Genomic DNA, 14,024 nt, shown 5'->3' on the forward strand with positions numbered 1-14,024 from the left:
TGGGCCATCTCACCGTCATCATGTCATCACATTTCATGTCCGGCTCATCCTCATCCTCGCTTTTATTGTAAAATTTGCGGAAGAAATTGAAGGCCACAACCGTGTAGAGGTAAACCACGACGGCCAGCAGGCCCACCGTCATCACCAGCTGCAGGGGAGCCCCAGGTACTGGTGAGGGAACCGCGCTCATCCTGCACCCCCCTCCCTGGCTGGGTCAGGTCCCCACCTATCCCGGCTCCCTCCCCCGCTCCCCCAGGCACCTGCTTCCCATTGTGGGTGACAGAAGACAGGATGGTCCGAAGCGTCTTGACTCCCATGGCGATGTCCAGCAGGTGAGCGGCAAAGAAGAAGTTGTTATAGTGGCCGAGGAGGGACATGACCATGTACCACGTCAAATACAAGAATGACTGAGGGACAGCAATGGAACAGGGGAGGGGGTTCAGAAAAAAAAGGTTTGGGGGGGAGTCTTCATGTTTTGGGGGCAACGAGGAACATCTTGGGGAGCAGAGTCAGGCACCCTGGGGGTATCAGAGAGGCAGGAAACGCTTTGGGTGGTCCCAAAACACACTCCAGGGGAGCATCCCCTGGGGGCTCCTTTTTCCCACCTTGGTAGCCTCCATCCTTCCAAGCCCCTTACTCACATTATCTGTAAAGATGACACCAAATTTCCAGATTTGGTATTTGACATCTATGGACATGATCCTAAGAGAAGGATGTGGAAAGCAGGGAATGGGTCCCATCCTTTCTAGAGCTCCCTCACCCTTCTCCACCAGCCACACTGGCTCGGCTTGGCCCCGTACCAGGTGAGCAGTCCCGAGGGGGGTTCCGGTCGCTTCTCGTTCTGCGCCGTGATCTCCAGGCTGGCCAGATCCATGCCCAACAGCTCTGCAATCCGCTCCCGGCCAAAGATGTCGCCATGTTTCTCCAGCACCTAGGGAAGTGCAGGAGAGAAGGCTTGAGGACATCCTTGGACACCACTGGCTTCAGGAAAAGACAAATTGGGAGATCTGGTGAAGGGGAAGAGAATTGGGGGTGAGGGGAAGGGCCTCCTCACCTTCCTTTTCACGAACTTGTCCCAGTAGTTGCTGGGGAAGGACCTGGGGAAAGAAATTATGGGACGTGAGAACAGAGGCCTCCAAGATCTCTCTGCCTCCCTTTTGGGATATCTCATAATTGTCATGTTTCTCTCTTTGGGATCCCCATTTCTCCCCTACACTCCGACTCTCTCCTGGGGCTCCCATGTCTCCTAGTATCTGCCACAGAGAATTTTTCCCCTGCCTCTCCTTTAGCTCTTCACTTCTCCTGTGCCTCCCCCTTATTTCCCAGGGATCCCAGGCTCCAGGGTAACCCTCAGTGCCCCCTTCCACATCTCCCTCCTAATCCCTCTCTGGGGTCCTCCTACTCCCAGCCTCCTCCTCGCCCCCAGGATGTCTCCCCCAGCTTTAGCTCCCCAGCCTCCATCTCATCCCTGCCCCCTTTTTTGGGTGCTTCATAACTCCCTGCCATGTTTCTCTATTGGGGATGCCCATTCCTCCCCAGCCTCTCTCTGGTCTCCCAACTCCCGCCTCCCACCCCAGTCTTGCAGGGCTTTCCCGGGGACTTCAGGCCGTACGGGGTGTTAAGCACCAGTCGATCCCACTGGCCCTTCACGTCGTCATCCTCGGGCTGCTCAGTGATGTAAAGGCCATCGAACTCTAGTTTCCGGGCTAGCTCCTTCTCCCGTTTAAATATAACCAGCGGTACCTGAGGGAGCCCGCAGCAAAGTTCAGGGGGGCTACGGAGCCCATTGGCTGCAAGCTGGACCTGGGCCCCGCCCCTCGGCCCCGCCCCCTCACTGTCAGCTCTGCCCTGCCCCCCCCACCCTCCCACCCACCCAGCGCCAGTCTGGGCCCAGCCTCATCTTGTAGCCTGTGATGCAGAGGACGGCTATGAGGGTGTGCAGGATGCTGAGACCTCCCAGGGCCAGCTCCATGCAGCCCCAGCCACGCCCCAAAGCTCTGGCCCCGCCCTAAAGCTCTAGCCCCGCCCCCGGCCCAGCCCCACCTTAAGACAGTTGTAGCCTAAGATGCAGAAAAAGGGAAGGAGTTTGTGCAGGACGCTGAGACCTCCCAAGGCTGGCTCTATGTAGCCCCGCCCCCTCCCCAAGCTCTAGGCCCGCCTCCGGCCCGCCCCCTCAGTGCCAACCCCGCCCCAGCCCCGTTTTAAGGCAGTTGTAGCCTAAGATGCAGAAAAAGGGAAGGAATTTGTGCAGGATGCTGAGACCTGGCAGGGCCAGCTCCATGCAGCCCCGGCCACGCCCCAAAGCTCTAGCCCCGCCCCCGGCCCCGCCCCACCTTGAGACAGTTGTAGCCTATGATGCAGAGGAAGGCAATGAGGGTGTGCAGGATGCTGAGACCTCGCAGGGCTGGCTCCATGTAGCCCGTACTCTCTTCCAGGAAGTAGTAGACCATGTTCTCTTCCTCCTCGTTCTCCAGATCCTCCCCAGCCCCGGAGCCCATGCCGGATCCCAGGAAGTCCCCGGACCCTGAGCCTGCCAGACCCTCGAGACCGGAGCCTTCCAGGTCCTCTTCTCCTGGCGGAGAGTCAGACACCTGCGGGGCCAGGATGGTCAGGGAAGGGGAGCCGAGGGCCCCCGGCCCCCCCTCCCCAGGCAGCCACAATGGCCCGGCCCCGGATCAGAGGGCCCCAGCTAGAGCAGAAGCCCGCAGGGCTTTGTAAAGCCCCAGCCATCCCCCTGTTCCACCAGAGGAAACAGGCCTGGGGAGTGATTAGCCTAAGGCCGCACAGAGCTCGGGGCAATATTTGAATTCAGGTCCTTTGACCCCAAAGTCAGGATTCTTGCTCCTGGCCCATCTTGCCTTGTAGGCCCTGAGACCAGATCCCACTGTAGGGACCCTCAAATCCAGCCTCCTACACTCAATCCCCCAGTGGAAGAGACATGGATTCTTCTCTAAGGTACAGGTTAGAGTACCAGGGCACTTGTAGCTGTTTTCTCTGGGGGATGAGGGGGCCCAGGAGGCTAATCCTGTTGGATGGACTTGAGAACCAACTCCCTCACCCTCCCAAGGGACTCAGATATCCCCACATCCTGCCCCCAGACCCCTCCATCTGCCCCATACCTTGTAGAAGAGCAGGATGAAGTTGATGGCAAAGGCCAGGAAGAGGGCGAGGAATCTCAGGGTATAGAAGTTTCTGGAGAGGTAGTTCTGGTAGGGACCAGGGAAGAAAGGGAAAGAGGGAGGGCCTGAACCCCTGGTCCAGCTGCAGGCCTGACACTGCTCCCTCCCTGCCACAGCCCAGGAGACAACAGAGAGCTGGGGGGGGGGGGAATCTTCCCAGAGCCAGGTGGCAGGGCCCTGGACTCCTTCCCCTTCTCCCTTCCTCCTTGGTCCCTCCCACTGTCCAGGCTGCTCCTTCTCCCTTCCTCCCTGGTCCCTCCCACTGTCCAGACTGGTCCTTACCAGGAACTTGACCCTCTGCACCTCCATTTCCTCCCAGAAGTCAGGGCCCTCAGATTTGGCGTCCTCCTTCCGGGGCGGAGGTGGGGCAGCTGCCTTCTTGGGAGCCTCAGGTTCTGGCTCTTGGGACCCTTCCTTTTCTCCGTTCTCAGCACTGGGGGAAGAGGAGAGGGAGCATAGGGTCAGTTCAGGGGAACTGCAGGTCATCAGGGTCTCTGGGCTGCAGCCAGTAACCCCAAGGCCAGTGATTACTGGCATTATGGGATTGAGAGCTCGCTCAGCCCAGCCTCCTCCTTCCCCAGGTGAGGGCCCTCAGGCCCGTGGAACACCTGTTCGGTGTCCCGGAGGCAGGCACACAATCCAAGCCTGGGACTTCTGACATTAAATCCAATGTTCTGCCCACTGTGTCCCCCATTGGTCAGAGCCAGGGCTGGAGGTTGCCCTGAGGACAGAGGTTGGGGCTAGTCAAGGTCCTGGGTCAAGGGTCAAGGGTCAAGCAAGGCTACTCACTCAGCTTTCTCAGGCTCGGGTTCTGGCTCTGGCTCTGGTTCTGGTTCTGGCTCTGGTTCTGGTTCTAAGGCTTGTTCTTCTTCTCCCTCCAGCTAAGGGTAGGCAGACGACTCAGAGAGCAGCATCCTCTCTCCAGACCCTTCCCACCCCAGGTTCTCCTTGAGTTTTGTTGCCTGTGAATGCCCCCTCCTCCTCCCTATCTAGCCGTGGCTCTCCCTGGACTCCATCCCAGGCCCGTGTTCCCTTGAGTACTCCCTCTCTTTCCTGTCAGTATCTCCATTCTACAAAGGGATCCCCTGCTGTTGCTCTGGGGACCCATACCTCTTCTTTTCTCTCTCCTTCTCTATTCTCTTACCCTGCCTGCCCTCCCTGCCTTTCTCTTCCTCCATCCATCTGCTCTGCCCCTAGACTTGGATCTGTACGGCCCCTTCCTTCACCCTTCCCCTCCTCTCCCTCTCTCTCTCCCCCCCTCCCTCTCCTAGTTTCCCACTCACCCCTAGTTTCCTCCGGAAGATGGGGGAACCCTCAGGAGTGGGCGGCTCAACGGGTGTTGTGTCTCCCATGTCACCCAGGCCTCCGGGGACCTCCATCCGGAAGTGGCCTCCATTGGCCCCGGCTCCCTCTCCTCCGGCTGGCCCGGCCTCCCCAGCTCCGGCCTCAGCCTCAGCCTCCCTCTCGGCCAACTCCGCCCCCACCTCCTCATCACCCTCCACGGCTCCGTCCCCAGTCCCGGCAGCCCCGGCGCCAGCCGCCTGCTCCCCATGGACCTCATCGCCTGTGGGGTCTGGCATCCCGGCCAACAGTCCCGTCACGGTCACTTTCTTGGCTCCCTCCACCAGCCCTCCCCCAAACAGAGAGCCCCAGAGTAGGCCCAGGGCCCCCCGGGTGGCGCCGATCACTCCGGAGCCCGTCCACGTGGCCCCGGCCCAGATGAGCCCGGCCCCGGTTCCTGCAGCCTCCCGCAGGGTCAGCTTGCGGAGCCTCCGCACCCTCCTGCGCAGGCTCCGGTAGGTCAGCTTCCGCAGGACCGAGGAGACGGCACCGGCCACGTGCCCGGAGATGCCCGTCGGGCCCCCTGCGCCGGCCCCTTCTCCGTCGGGCCCTGCCTCCCCGGAGTCTGGCCCCGACTCTGCCATGGACTCCTCCTCATCTTCCTCAGGCTCTCCCTCGGGCTCTGAGATCTGGGCGGCGATCTGCATCTCAAAGATGGTGTCTTCACAGAAGCTCACAAACATTTCCATCTTCTCCGACTCCCCCCCTTCATTCACCACGTCAAAGATGAACTGGCGTTTGGACTCCTTCACCTGCATGGGGGGAGGCACCCGCACGGCGGGGAGTAAGTGGGGGGCAGCAAGGAAGGGGGCACACCGGGAGGGATGCGGGGGAGACCCCGAGGGAGAGTGGGGCCGGCTGGTGCAGGGGGCTGGAGGGGAGGCTCTTCAGGGCCCGCAGGGGAGTGGGGAATGGGGCAGGGGGCCCGATGGCAGGGGAGGTGGGAGCCTTGGGGCAGGGCACAAGGGGCGGGGATGAGGGGCGACCGGGTGGGGTGGAAGGCCACCTGGGGCATCTCCCACTGTGCTTTGTTGGTCTCAGAGATTTCAAAGTAGATGCGCTCGATGCGCCGGGAGGCCCCCATGATCTCGATCCGGCCCAGGTAGGGCCGGAAGTACTCCAGGATGCTCTCAGCCAGCTCCAGGAAGTTCTTGAGGCGCGGGTCGTGGGGCACGTGCTCCGACAGGTTGGTCAGCAGCACGGCCACGTTGAAGCCGATGTCTCGGGCCGGCTCCTGGAAGCGGCTGGCAAATTCCTCCACATTGATCATCTCGTTCTCATCCGCCTCTGAGCAGGACAGGAGGAACTGGATCTCTGGGCCAGTGAACTGCTTCTGGCTGTCCATGGCCTGCGGAGGGAGAGTCCCCATTCGGTGAGCTGTCCTCCAACCCGCTCCCAGGGAGGAACTGATTCCTAAATCCTCCCTAGGAGGCACTGAGTGCATCCCTCCTCCCCAAGGCTGCTCCCCTAGAGACCCTTCCAGGGATGACATTCCCCTCCCTGAGGCAGTCCCGTGACCCCAGAAGCGCCCCTGTCCCTTAAGCCCAGGTCTTCGGGAAGGGCCCCCATTCAGGGCTACTTCCTCTTCCCATTTCCATCCTGGCATCCCACTGCCCCCTAAGGTGTCCATTTTTCAGAAGCTCCATTTCCTAGATATCACATAACCCTCTCCTCAGAATTCTAACTTTTGAGCTCCCGGACCCTTCAGGCCCCTTGGGGTTGCTCCATTCAGTGACTCTCCTCCCCCAACAGTGCTCCAGACTTCCTTCCCCAAATCCCTGATTCCCTTCCAGGACCTGGGACTCCTCTGGACACCCTGATGTCCCCCTAGCTCAGTCTCCTCCCCGCAGCTGTCAGCTTCCCTGACATCTGAGCCCCCATCTAAGGACTCCCTTCTCTGTGTCTGGCTTTCTCTCCCACTCCCCTCAGCGTCCCTCTCCACGGACTACTCGGAATTCCATCGTCCAGAGCTTTCTCCCCCAGGATGTCTGCAGGTAACCGCCTCCCAATTCCAAACTGTAGCCTCAGTTTCCCCACTGAGAGACCTCCCACCCATCAACAGGAGCTTCTAGGTTTTTGCCCTTTTCCTTGCCCCCCAGAATAATTGCTTAATGCATTCAGTTGACTAAGGTTTCCTGTGGCTTATTGGCTCAGGTTCCTACTAAGAACCCCTCCTGAGGAGCTTCCGGAGAGCCTGGCCACCAGTATTCCCCCGTCCACTGCCCCGCATGGCCTCAGGCTCCCAGAGGGACGGGGCTCCCTTTCCCCCTCCCCCACGGAGCCCCCAACACCCAAGGCCTCCTTGTAGGCTCCTGCCCCGCGTCTCCTGTGGCTGCGGGGAGGGTGTCCTAGGGCCGTACCTTCTGGAAATCCTTCTTGGAGATGAGTCCACGGGGGTCGGTGACGTAGTCCTGGAATGCCTCGGAGCCCACGATGTCCTTCAGCTTTAGGAACATGTCGAAGAACTTGAGGATCATCTCCACGTTGGAGGAGGACTCCACCAGCATGTCCACCATCTGCCGGGCAATTGTGCCGTTGACCACGTTACCTGCCGGGGGGCGGGGAGTAAGGGGAGGAGCGTCAGCGGTGAGGAGCACCATAGCCGTCTGGGGCTGGGGGAGCCCTCAATTCAGCACCACATTGTACAGAAAGGGAGAATTGATACCCACTGTTAACAGGGTAACTAAGGAAAAGGGCAGGATTCAAACTCAGGACCTCAGACTCCAAGCCTATCCCCTTTCCTATTCATCCTCCACTGCCTGTGGGATCAGGGTGAAGGCCCCTCTGCCTGCTGGAGCCTTCCCTTCTAACGGGACAAGGCAGGGTCCCACGTCTGTCAGGCTCCAGCCGGGATGAGGGTTCCTCTGGTCCTGGGATTTCTCCTGGGGAGATCTGGGTGGTTTGGGTGGCGGGGACCTCGTGGGGAAGGGGAAGGTTTCTGGGGGAGTTCTCTGTGAAGGGGAAGGACCTCAGACAAAGCCTTGGGAGAGGGGAGTCCTGGGGGGACGGCATTCCCAGGGGGAGTCTCCTTGGAAGTATCTAGGAGGAACCTTTATAGGGGGATCTCTGGGAATGTTTGGGGAGAGGGAGAGGCTCGAGAAGAGTTTCAGAGGAGGGAAAGCCCTGGCAGGTTTTGGGAAAATCTATATTTATTAAAGGGGTCATCTTTTGGAAAGGGACCTGGATATGGGTTCCCTGAGGGGACACAAAATCCCAACCTAACATAATCGAAATGGGGACTTCCTTCTTTATATCTCCAATGCCTATCAGATACACTGTCCGGCATACAGAAAGAGCTTAATAAATGCTTATCCAAATTAAGTGGCCAAACATTCAGTAATCCTGCAATGTCCCAAACTTCAATCTTTATATTTATAATAGGGAAGAGGGGAATGAAAGGCTCTTTGGGAAGAATTCCAACGAATGTCTCTAGCGAAGGTGGGGGGATTTTGATCTGGGTTTGGGGGAAGGATCCCTGGAGTCCACAGCGGGGTTTCAGGCTGCTTGGGGAGGGGCTCCCCTGGGGGGTCCTTCAAGGCTTACCTTCCACAGCAAAGCCAAACCCCAATGTCTTTCTGCAGATCCAGGAGCTCCTTCAGCAGCTCAATCTGGCTTGAGTCCTAGGGAGAAGCCCCAGCCCAAAACCCCAAGCGGCACAGACCAGAGCCCCTCTTGGCTAGATCCACTTTGGGCGGGGCCCCCAGATTGGTCCCGGGTTCCTAAATGCTGCTGGGCCTAATCTGACCATGGAGGATTTTGGCCCCCGAAAAGGGGTAAAGGAAAGGAATAAAACGGAGCAAAGGGGCAGGCACAAAGGCAAGAGAGAGGGCAAAAGGGCAGAACAGAGCGCAGGAGAAAATTAAGGGGTTGGGGAAAGGTGGAAAGGAAATAAAACCGGAAAAGGGTGAAACCAAAAAAGCTGAGCCCCGGGAAAGAAACCCGGTTCGGGGGCGGGAGGAGAGGGAAGGACCCTTCAGGGGTTTGGGAATGCCGGGCAGCCCTGCATGGGGGCACTGGGGGGGGGTTCCCGGCTCGGCCGGGAGGGGCTCCATCTGCCCGAGGCGATGGAGGAGGGGAAAGCCTCCCAGCCCGGCCAGAGAAACAAGGGGACCTCAAGGAGCCCAGAGCAGAGGGAGCCTGAAGGGTGCTGGGTGGGGGGGAACAGGGCCAAAGGGAGACGGATGGGGTTGTGGAGGTCTGTCTGGGAAAACCTTTGGGGATGGCGGGGCGGGGGCCCGGGGCAAGACTCCACGGCCCCCACATCATGGGCAAAACGTGGAGGAAAAACCCGGCATCCCACAGGCGGCTGTGGGCCAGGCTCTGCTGGTTTCCCTGGCAGGGCCCCTTGGGGAGGGGCGCGGGGGTTTAGTAGGTCCCCCCCATCCCTGCTCTCACCCCCCACTCTCTGTCAGTCATAAACCGAAGCTCCCAGGACCCAGGACGGCACAACTGCCTCTCATCTGGCTGATGGAGGAGGACAAGATCCCAACCAAGACCTCCCACACACCGGCTCCAACCAGGATGTTTTTGCCCCATCCCAGAAGTCACCATGATGTGGTAAATATTCCTTAGCAATGTCCCACTGTCAGGGCTGGGTCAGGGGAGGCAAATGGGCCCAGTGCTTCGGAGCCACGTCCCCTATCCTCCCCCTCCTTCCCTGCCACGGAATCCATGGCAAAACCCTGCAGTGAGTGACCCTGCCTCTGCCCCCGGCCCTGCCATCCCTCTGGGACTGTGGCTGACTCGCTGGCCTTTCTGTCCTGCTCCTAGGCCCTGCGCCTCTTACATTGTGAGCCCCCTGAGGACTGGGGTTATAATTTTTCCCCCATCATTTACCAAACAAATCCCATTCGATTCCGCATTTATGAGACCAGGCTCTGAGCTAGGGGCTGGACTGGCTCCAAAGCAGGTGAGACCCATCCTGAGCAGAGCCTTTTGTGAGGGTCCCAGTGACGGGATGCTGTCCTACTGGGCGGGGGCCTGCCCACCTTCTCCGCCCTTCTCTGGGCCTCCCTTCCCTGCCCCCTCCTTGCCACTCATCAAACGTGGGAGTAAATCAGATGATTTCTAAGGTCCCTTTTAGCCAAGTGGCATGTGGTAAGTATTGAATAAATATGTATTTTCTTTCTTCACAAATGACCATTTGACTAGATTGGCTTCTATGAAGCAGTTGGGGTCTAATGGAAAGAGATTTTTTATAGAATCTGGACGTGTTGGTTCGAGTCTGGATTCTGTGCGACCTTGGACAAATTTCATCTCATTCTGTGCCTCAGTTTACTCCTCTGTAAAACAAAGTGGCTAGACTTCAGGAACCCTTTTAGCTCCCAATCCCATGGGGAGGGGGAACCTGTAACCAGAGCCTGGAAGGCCAGGAGGGACTGGGGGCCGGGCCACGGATGGGACAAGGTGACTACCTGGATGTACTCGGTGAGGCTGTTGAAGACCTGCTTGGCCACGGCCATGGCTTTGGAGAAGTTCCTCCCGTCTTGTCCATTTCCCCCAGTTCCGGTAAAGCCTGATGGACCCCTGGGGGGCGTGGTGGGGAGGCCGGAGCGGGCCCCCTCCCCCCCACTGGGGCTCCCCAGCCCTCAAGAGTAATCCACTGCAGATGATGATGTTGATGGGTGTGTTTTTATCTGGGGGTTTCTAAATCGGGGGAAGGCGGGGCTTTGGAATTTTTGCTGGTTGAATTTGCCCACCCTCATCAAAATCTACTTCCATCTGTCCCCAGGAGTCCCCTTTCAGGCCTTCCCAGTTCTTCCCCCAAGGGGCTCTGGTCTCCGATCCTGGCCCACCTGTCCCCCGGCCGGCCCTCTGCTGGGCCCTTCCCATGTTTTACAAGTGGTCCCCTTAAGATGTGGCCTGGGACAAAAAGGACGGTGGGGGAACATTAGCTCCCTAGTAAAGGGGAGGGGGCCGGAGGAATTCTTATTTGACCGTGTCCTAGCATACAGTAGGTGCTTAATCAGTGCTTGTGGAATCAAATTCAACATCAGCTCACTTTATTGTGAGCTAACAGACTGGGCAGCTGAAATCCAGCGGCGGGAGATGACTTATTGACGGCCAAATCATTAGTAAGTCCTGGAGCTGTGGCTCTTGGGTCATAGACTCAGAATGTCGAGAACTTGAGGGGCTCCAGATGGGAGAAATCTGAGCCCTAAAGTTTGTAAAACAGCTTGCTCAGGGTCACTTAGGGCCCTCCCAGGTCAATGGCCCCAGCAATTAGTGGGATTGGGATTTGGATTCAGGTTTTCTGACTCCCAGGCCCAGAGCTTCTTCCCCCGCTGCATCATGCAGGCCTTGGCTGCCTAGCTCAAGCCTTCCAGGTCCCACCTGGATGTGAGCACCTTCTTTGCTCTGCTGTCCCTCTTCCTTCTCTTCTTCCTCTTCCCTCCTCCCTCTCCCTCCTCTTTCCTCCTTTTCCCTCCTCTTTCCTCCTTTTCCCTCCTCCCTCTTCTCTCCTTCCTCTTTTCTCTCTCCCTCCTCTTTCTCCTCTCACATACGAACCATTGTTATGGCCTTCACACAGCAGCTGCAGAAAGCGGAAGAGATCCTGGGTGAACTCATCGTCGGCCATTACTTTTTCCCCTGGGACAGAGAGGGAGGGTCAGCCTGCTGGGGGGCGAGGTCCCCCGGGAGAACAGGCATGCAGAAAGTCCATGCACACAGCACACGGGGTCGGGAGAAGGGGGGCAAGGAAGGGGCGGGGGAGGGCTGACCGCCACTCATGTCTGGGTAGTCCTGCTGTAACTTCTGTGGGACATCCCAGAGCTGTGACTTCAGGGACTGTGACCTCATGGAGACAGTGACGTCAGAGTCTGTGACCTCATAGGGCTGTGACCTCAGGGGCTGTGACATCATAGGACGGGTGATCTCAAGGATTGTGACATTACATAACCACAACTTCAGGGTCTGTGTGACATCATAGTGTGTGATTTTAAGGGTTGTGACAGCACAATGGCCCCCAGGGTCTATGACATCATGGGAGATGCTTTCAAGGGTCGTGACATCACATAACCATGACAACTATAACATAGAGTGGGTGATTTTAAGGGTTGTGACATCACATAACCATAAGAACTTCTATGACATCATAAAGAAAGTGATTTCAAGGGTTGTGATCTCACATAATGGCCCAGGGTCTATGACATCATGGGAGGTAATTCCAAGGGTTGTGACATCATATAACCATGACAACTATGACATCATAGTGTGGGTGATTCCAAGGGTTGCAACCTCCCATGACCATAATGACCTCGGGGTCCAGGATATCAAAATGAGGCTACCAGTGCCTATGATGTCACAGGGCCAGGGTGGTTGGTGCAGGGGACCCAGAGAACGCGGTCTCGGGGCTTTTGGGAGGTGCGGGCCGGGGGGGAGCGGTGAGGGGTTATGGGAGGTGGGCAGATGGAGGCCCAGATGTGACCGGCCGGACTGAGCAGGGGCAGGGGACGGGCATTAACCATGGGCTGAGGAGTCTGTCAGCACGGCGGGCCACAGGGACCGCGAGGGGACCCGACTGTGGAGGAGATGCCGGGAGCAGGCGCAGAGGGGACAGGCCAGGCTCGGGGGAGAGCTGCGTGCCTGGGCTGAAGGGGCCTCAGTCAGAGGGGCCTGCAGTGGGTCTGGGGAGGGGCATCCCTGCCTGTCCTGGGCCAGCTGATCCAGAGACCCTGCAGTAAGCAAAGATCCCCCCCCGCCCCCGCCCCCGCCCTCCCCTCCCTGTCCCATGGCCCCTGGTCTCTGAGGCTGTCCCTGGTCCTGGCCCGGGGTAGGCAGAAGGAGGAGGGAGGGTTAGCAGAGCAGGGGGCACACAGGGCCGTGGGCAGGGGAATTACCGTTCTGGCGATTGATGACTGAGGCAGCCGGACAGGATGGGAGGAGGGAAGAATGGGGAGAGAGGGAAAGGAGAGATGTGGAGAGAAAAGACACAGAAAGAGACAGACGTGGAGACAGACAGAGTGACAGAAACAGGGAAGGGGAAAAATGGAGGGAGACACGAGGACAGACACTCACAGAGATGAGAGATGTGGATAGAGAGAGAGAGACATGGAGACCAGACAGGGAGAGGGGGGCGGGAGGGAGACCAGATGGAGGGAGACAGTTGTGGAAAGAGTCCAGAGGAGAGCGGGGGGAGGGGGAAGGGGGACCAGAAGACGGACAGGAACAGGAGGAGAGATTGGTGCAGATGAAGAGGCCATGAGGGGTCAGGGCAGGGAGGGAGGTGAGTACCACACATCACAACACAGCAAAGAGGACACTTGATTAACTTGGATTAGGGGCATTCATGGGAGTGGGGAAATAGCAACCCAGATGGGGGAAGGGGAGGAGGAGAGTCCCGGGGAGGGGGGGAAGGGAGTCCCGGGGGGAGGAGGGAGAGTCCCAGAGGGAAGAAGGAGAGTCCCGGGGGGGAGGGGAACCCTTGAAGAAGGGGGAACAGAGCCTCGGGAGAAGGGGAGCCCAGAGGAGTGACAGCCCAAGGGGAGAGGGAGGGGTTCCCTGGGTTGAGGTGGGGATCCTTGTAGTTAGAAGGGCCCAAGATAGGGAGAGAGGTATTAAGGGGAAGGGAGGTTACTTGGGGAAAGGGAAGCTCCAGGATTAGGGATAGGAAGGGGAGACCCAAGGGAGAAGGTGACCCAAGGATAGGGATGGGAAGGGGGCTCACCAGTCCCTTCCTCGGTCACCATTCCAAGCCCCTCTGCCTTGTTCTGCCTCTCAAAGGCATTCAGATCAAGAACACTAGTGGGAGGGAGATGTAGAGAAGGGAACAGGGCAGGAGGGCATATGTGAGGCCCTGGAGCCTCTAGGAGTCCTAACTCTTTCTTCCTTCTTTCTTCTTTTTTTCTCTCACTCCTCTTGTCTCTGTCTTTCTGTTTCATTTCCTTTCCTTCCTTCCTTCCTTCCTTCCTTCCTTCCTTCCTTCCTTCCTTCCTTTTTTCTTTCCTTCCCTTCCTTTTTTCCTTCTTTCTTTCTTTTCTTCTTTCTTTCCTTCCTTCTTTCTTTTTCTATCTTTCTGTTTTCTTTCCTTCCCTTCCTTTTTTTCCTTCCTTCCTTTTTTTCTTTCTTTTCTTTCCCTTCCTCCCTCCCTCCCTTCCTTTCTTTCTTTCTTTCTTTCTTTCTTTCTTTCTTTCTTTCTTTCTTTCTTTCTTTCTTTCTTTCTTCTTTCTTTCTTCTCTCTCTCTCTCTCTCTCTCCTCCCTTCTCTTTTTCTTTCTCTGTGTCTGTGTCTCTATGACTCTCTCCATTTCTCCATCCCTCTGTCAATCCAGCCTGTCACCCTGCACTGCACAGGACAGACCTGCATGTCTGCATCAGGGCCTGGATGCTCTGGAAGAAGCCAACATCCTTTTTGTCCTTCAGATAGTCCAGCATCTTCTGTGGGAGACAGAAGTGGGGGGGTGCCTCAAGGGGCAGTTGGGATCTGTCCCAATCTAGACCCACGGAGGGGTCACAGCATGGGCAGTTCCTCCTGAAGGCATCAGGTCCAACCCATCCCACTCTGCAA

The 14,024-nt window shown here is 57.9% G+C and overlaps 1 protein-coding gene across 1 annotated transcript in view; it reads right to left on the bottom strand.

Annotated features, from left to right (window-relative positions):
- RYR1 (ryanodine receptor 1) overlaps window positions 1–14,024 on the bottom strand; it is a 49,717-nt gene that overhangs the window by 2,343 nt on the left and 33,350 nt on the right. Inside the window, 21 exon segments of the mRNA XM_031961617.1 lie at window positions 14–148; window positions 261–407; window positions 642–702; window positions 801–931; window positions 1,055–1,097; window positions 1,613–1,743; window positions 2,334–2,591; window positions 3,120–3,206; window positions 3,462–3,612; window positions 3,969–4,060; window positions 4,463–5,272; window positions 5,527–5,868; window positions 6,881–7,126; window positions 7,352–7,436; window positions 8,064–8,140; window positions 9,881–10,046; window positions 10,099–10,149; window positions 10,997–11,108; window positions 12,359–12,376; window positions 13,186–13,259; window positions 13,818–13,894. Coding sequence (XP_031817477.1) covers window positions 14–148; window positions 261–407; window positions 642–702; window positions 801–931; window positions 1,055–1,097; window positions 1,613–1,743; window positions 2,334–2,591; window positions 3,120–3,206; window positions 3,462–3,612; window positions 3,969–4,060; window positions 4,463–5,272; window positions 5,527–5,868; window positions 6,881–7,126; window positions 7,352–7,436; window positions 8,064–8,140; window positions 9,881–10,046; window positions 10,099–10,149; window positions 10,997–11,108; window positions 12,359–12,376; window positions 13,186–13,259; window positions 13,818–13,894 — 3,294 coding nt within the window.

This window comes from Sarcophilus harrisii, chromosome 3, assembly GCF_902635505.1.
Source record: "Sarcophilus harrisii chromosome 3, mSarHar1.11, whole genome shotgun sequence".
Classification (NCBI taxonomy): Eukaryota; Metazoa; Chordata; class Mammalia; order Dasyuromorphia; family Dasyuridae; genus Sarcophilus; species Sarcophilus harrisii.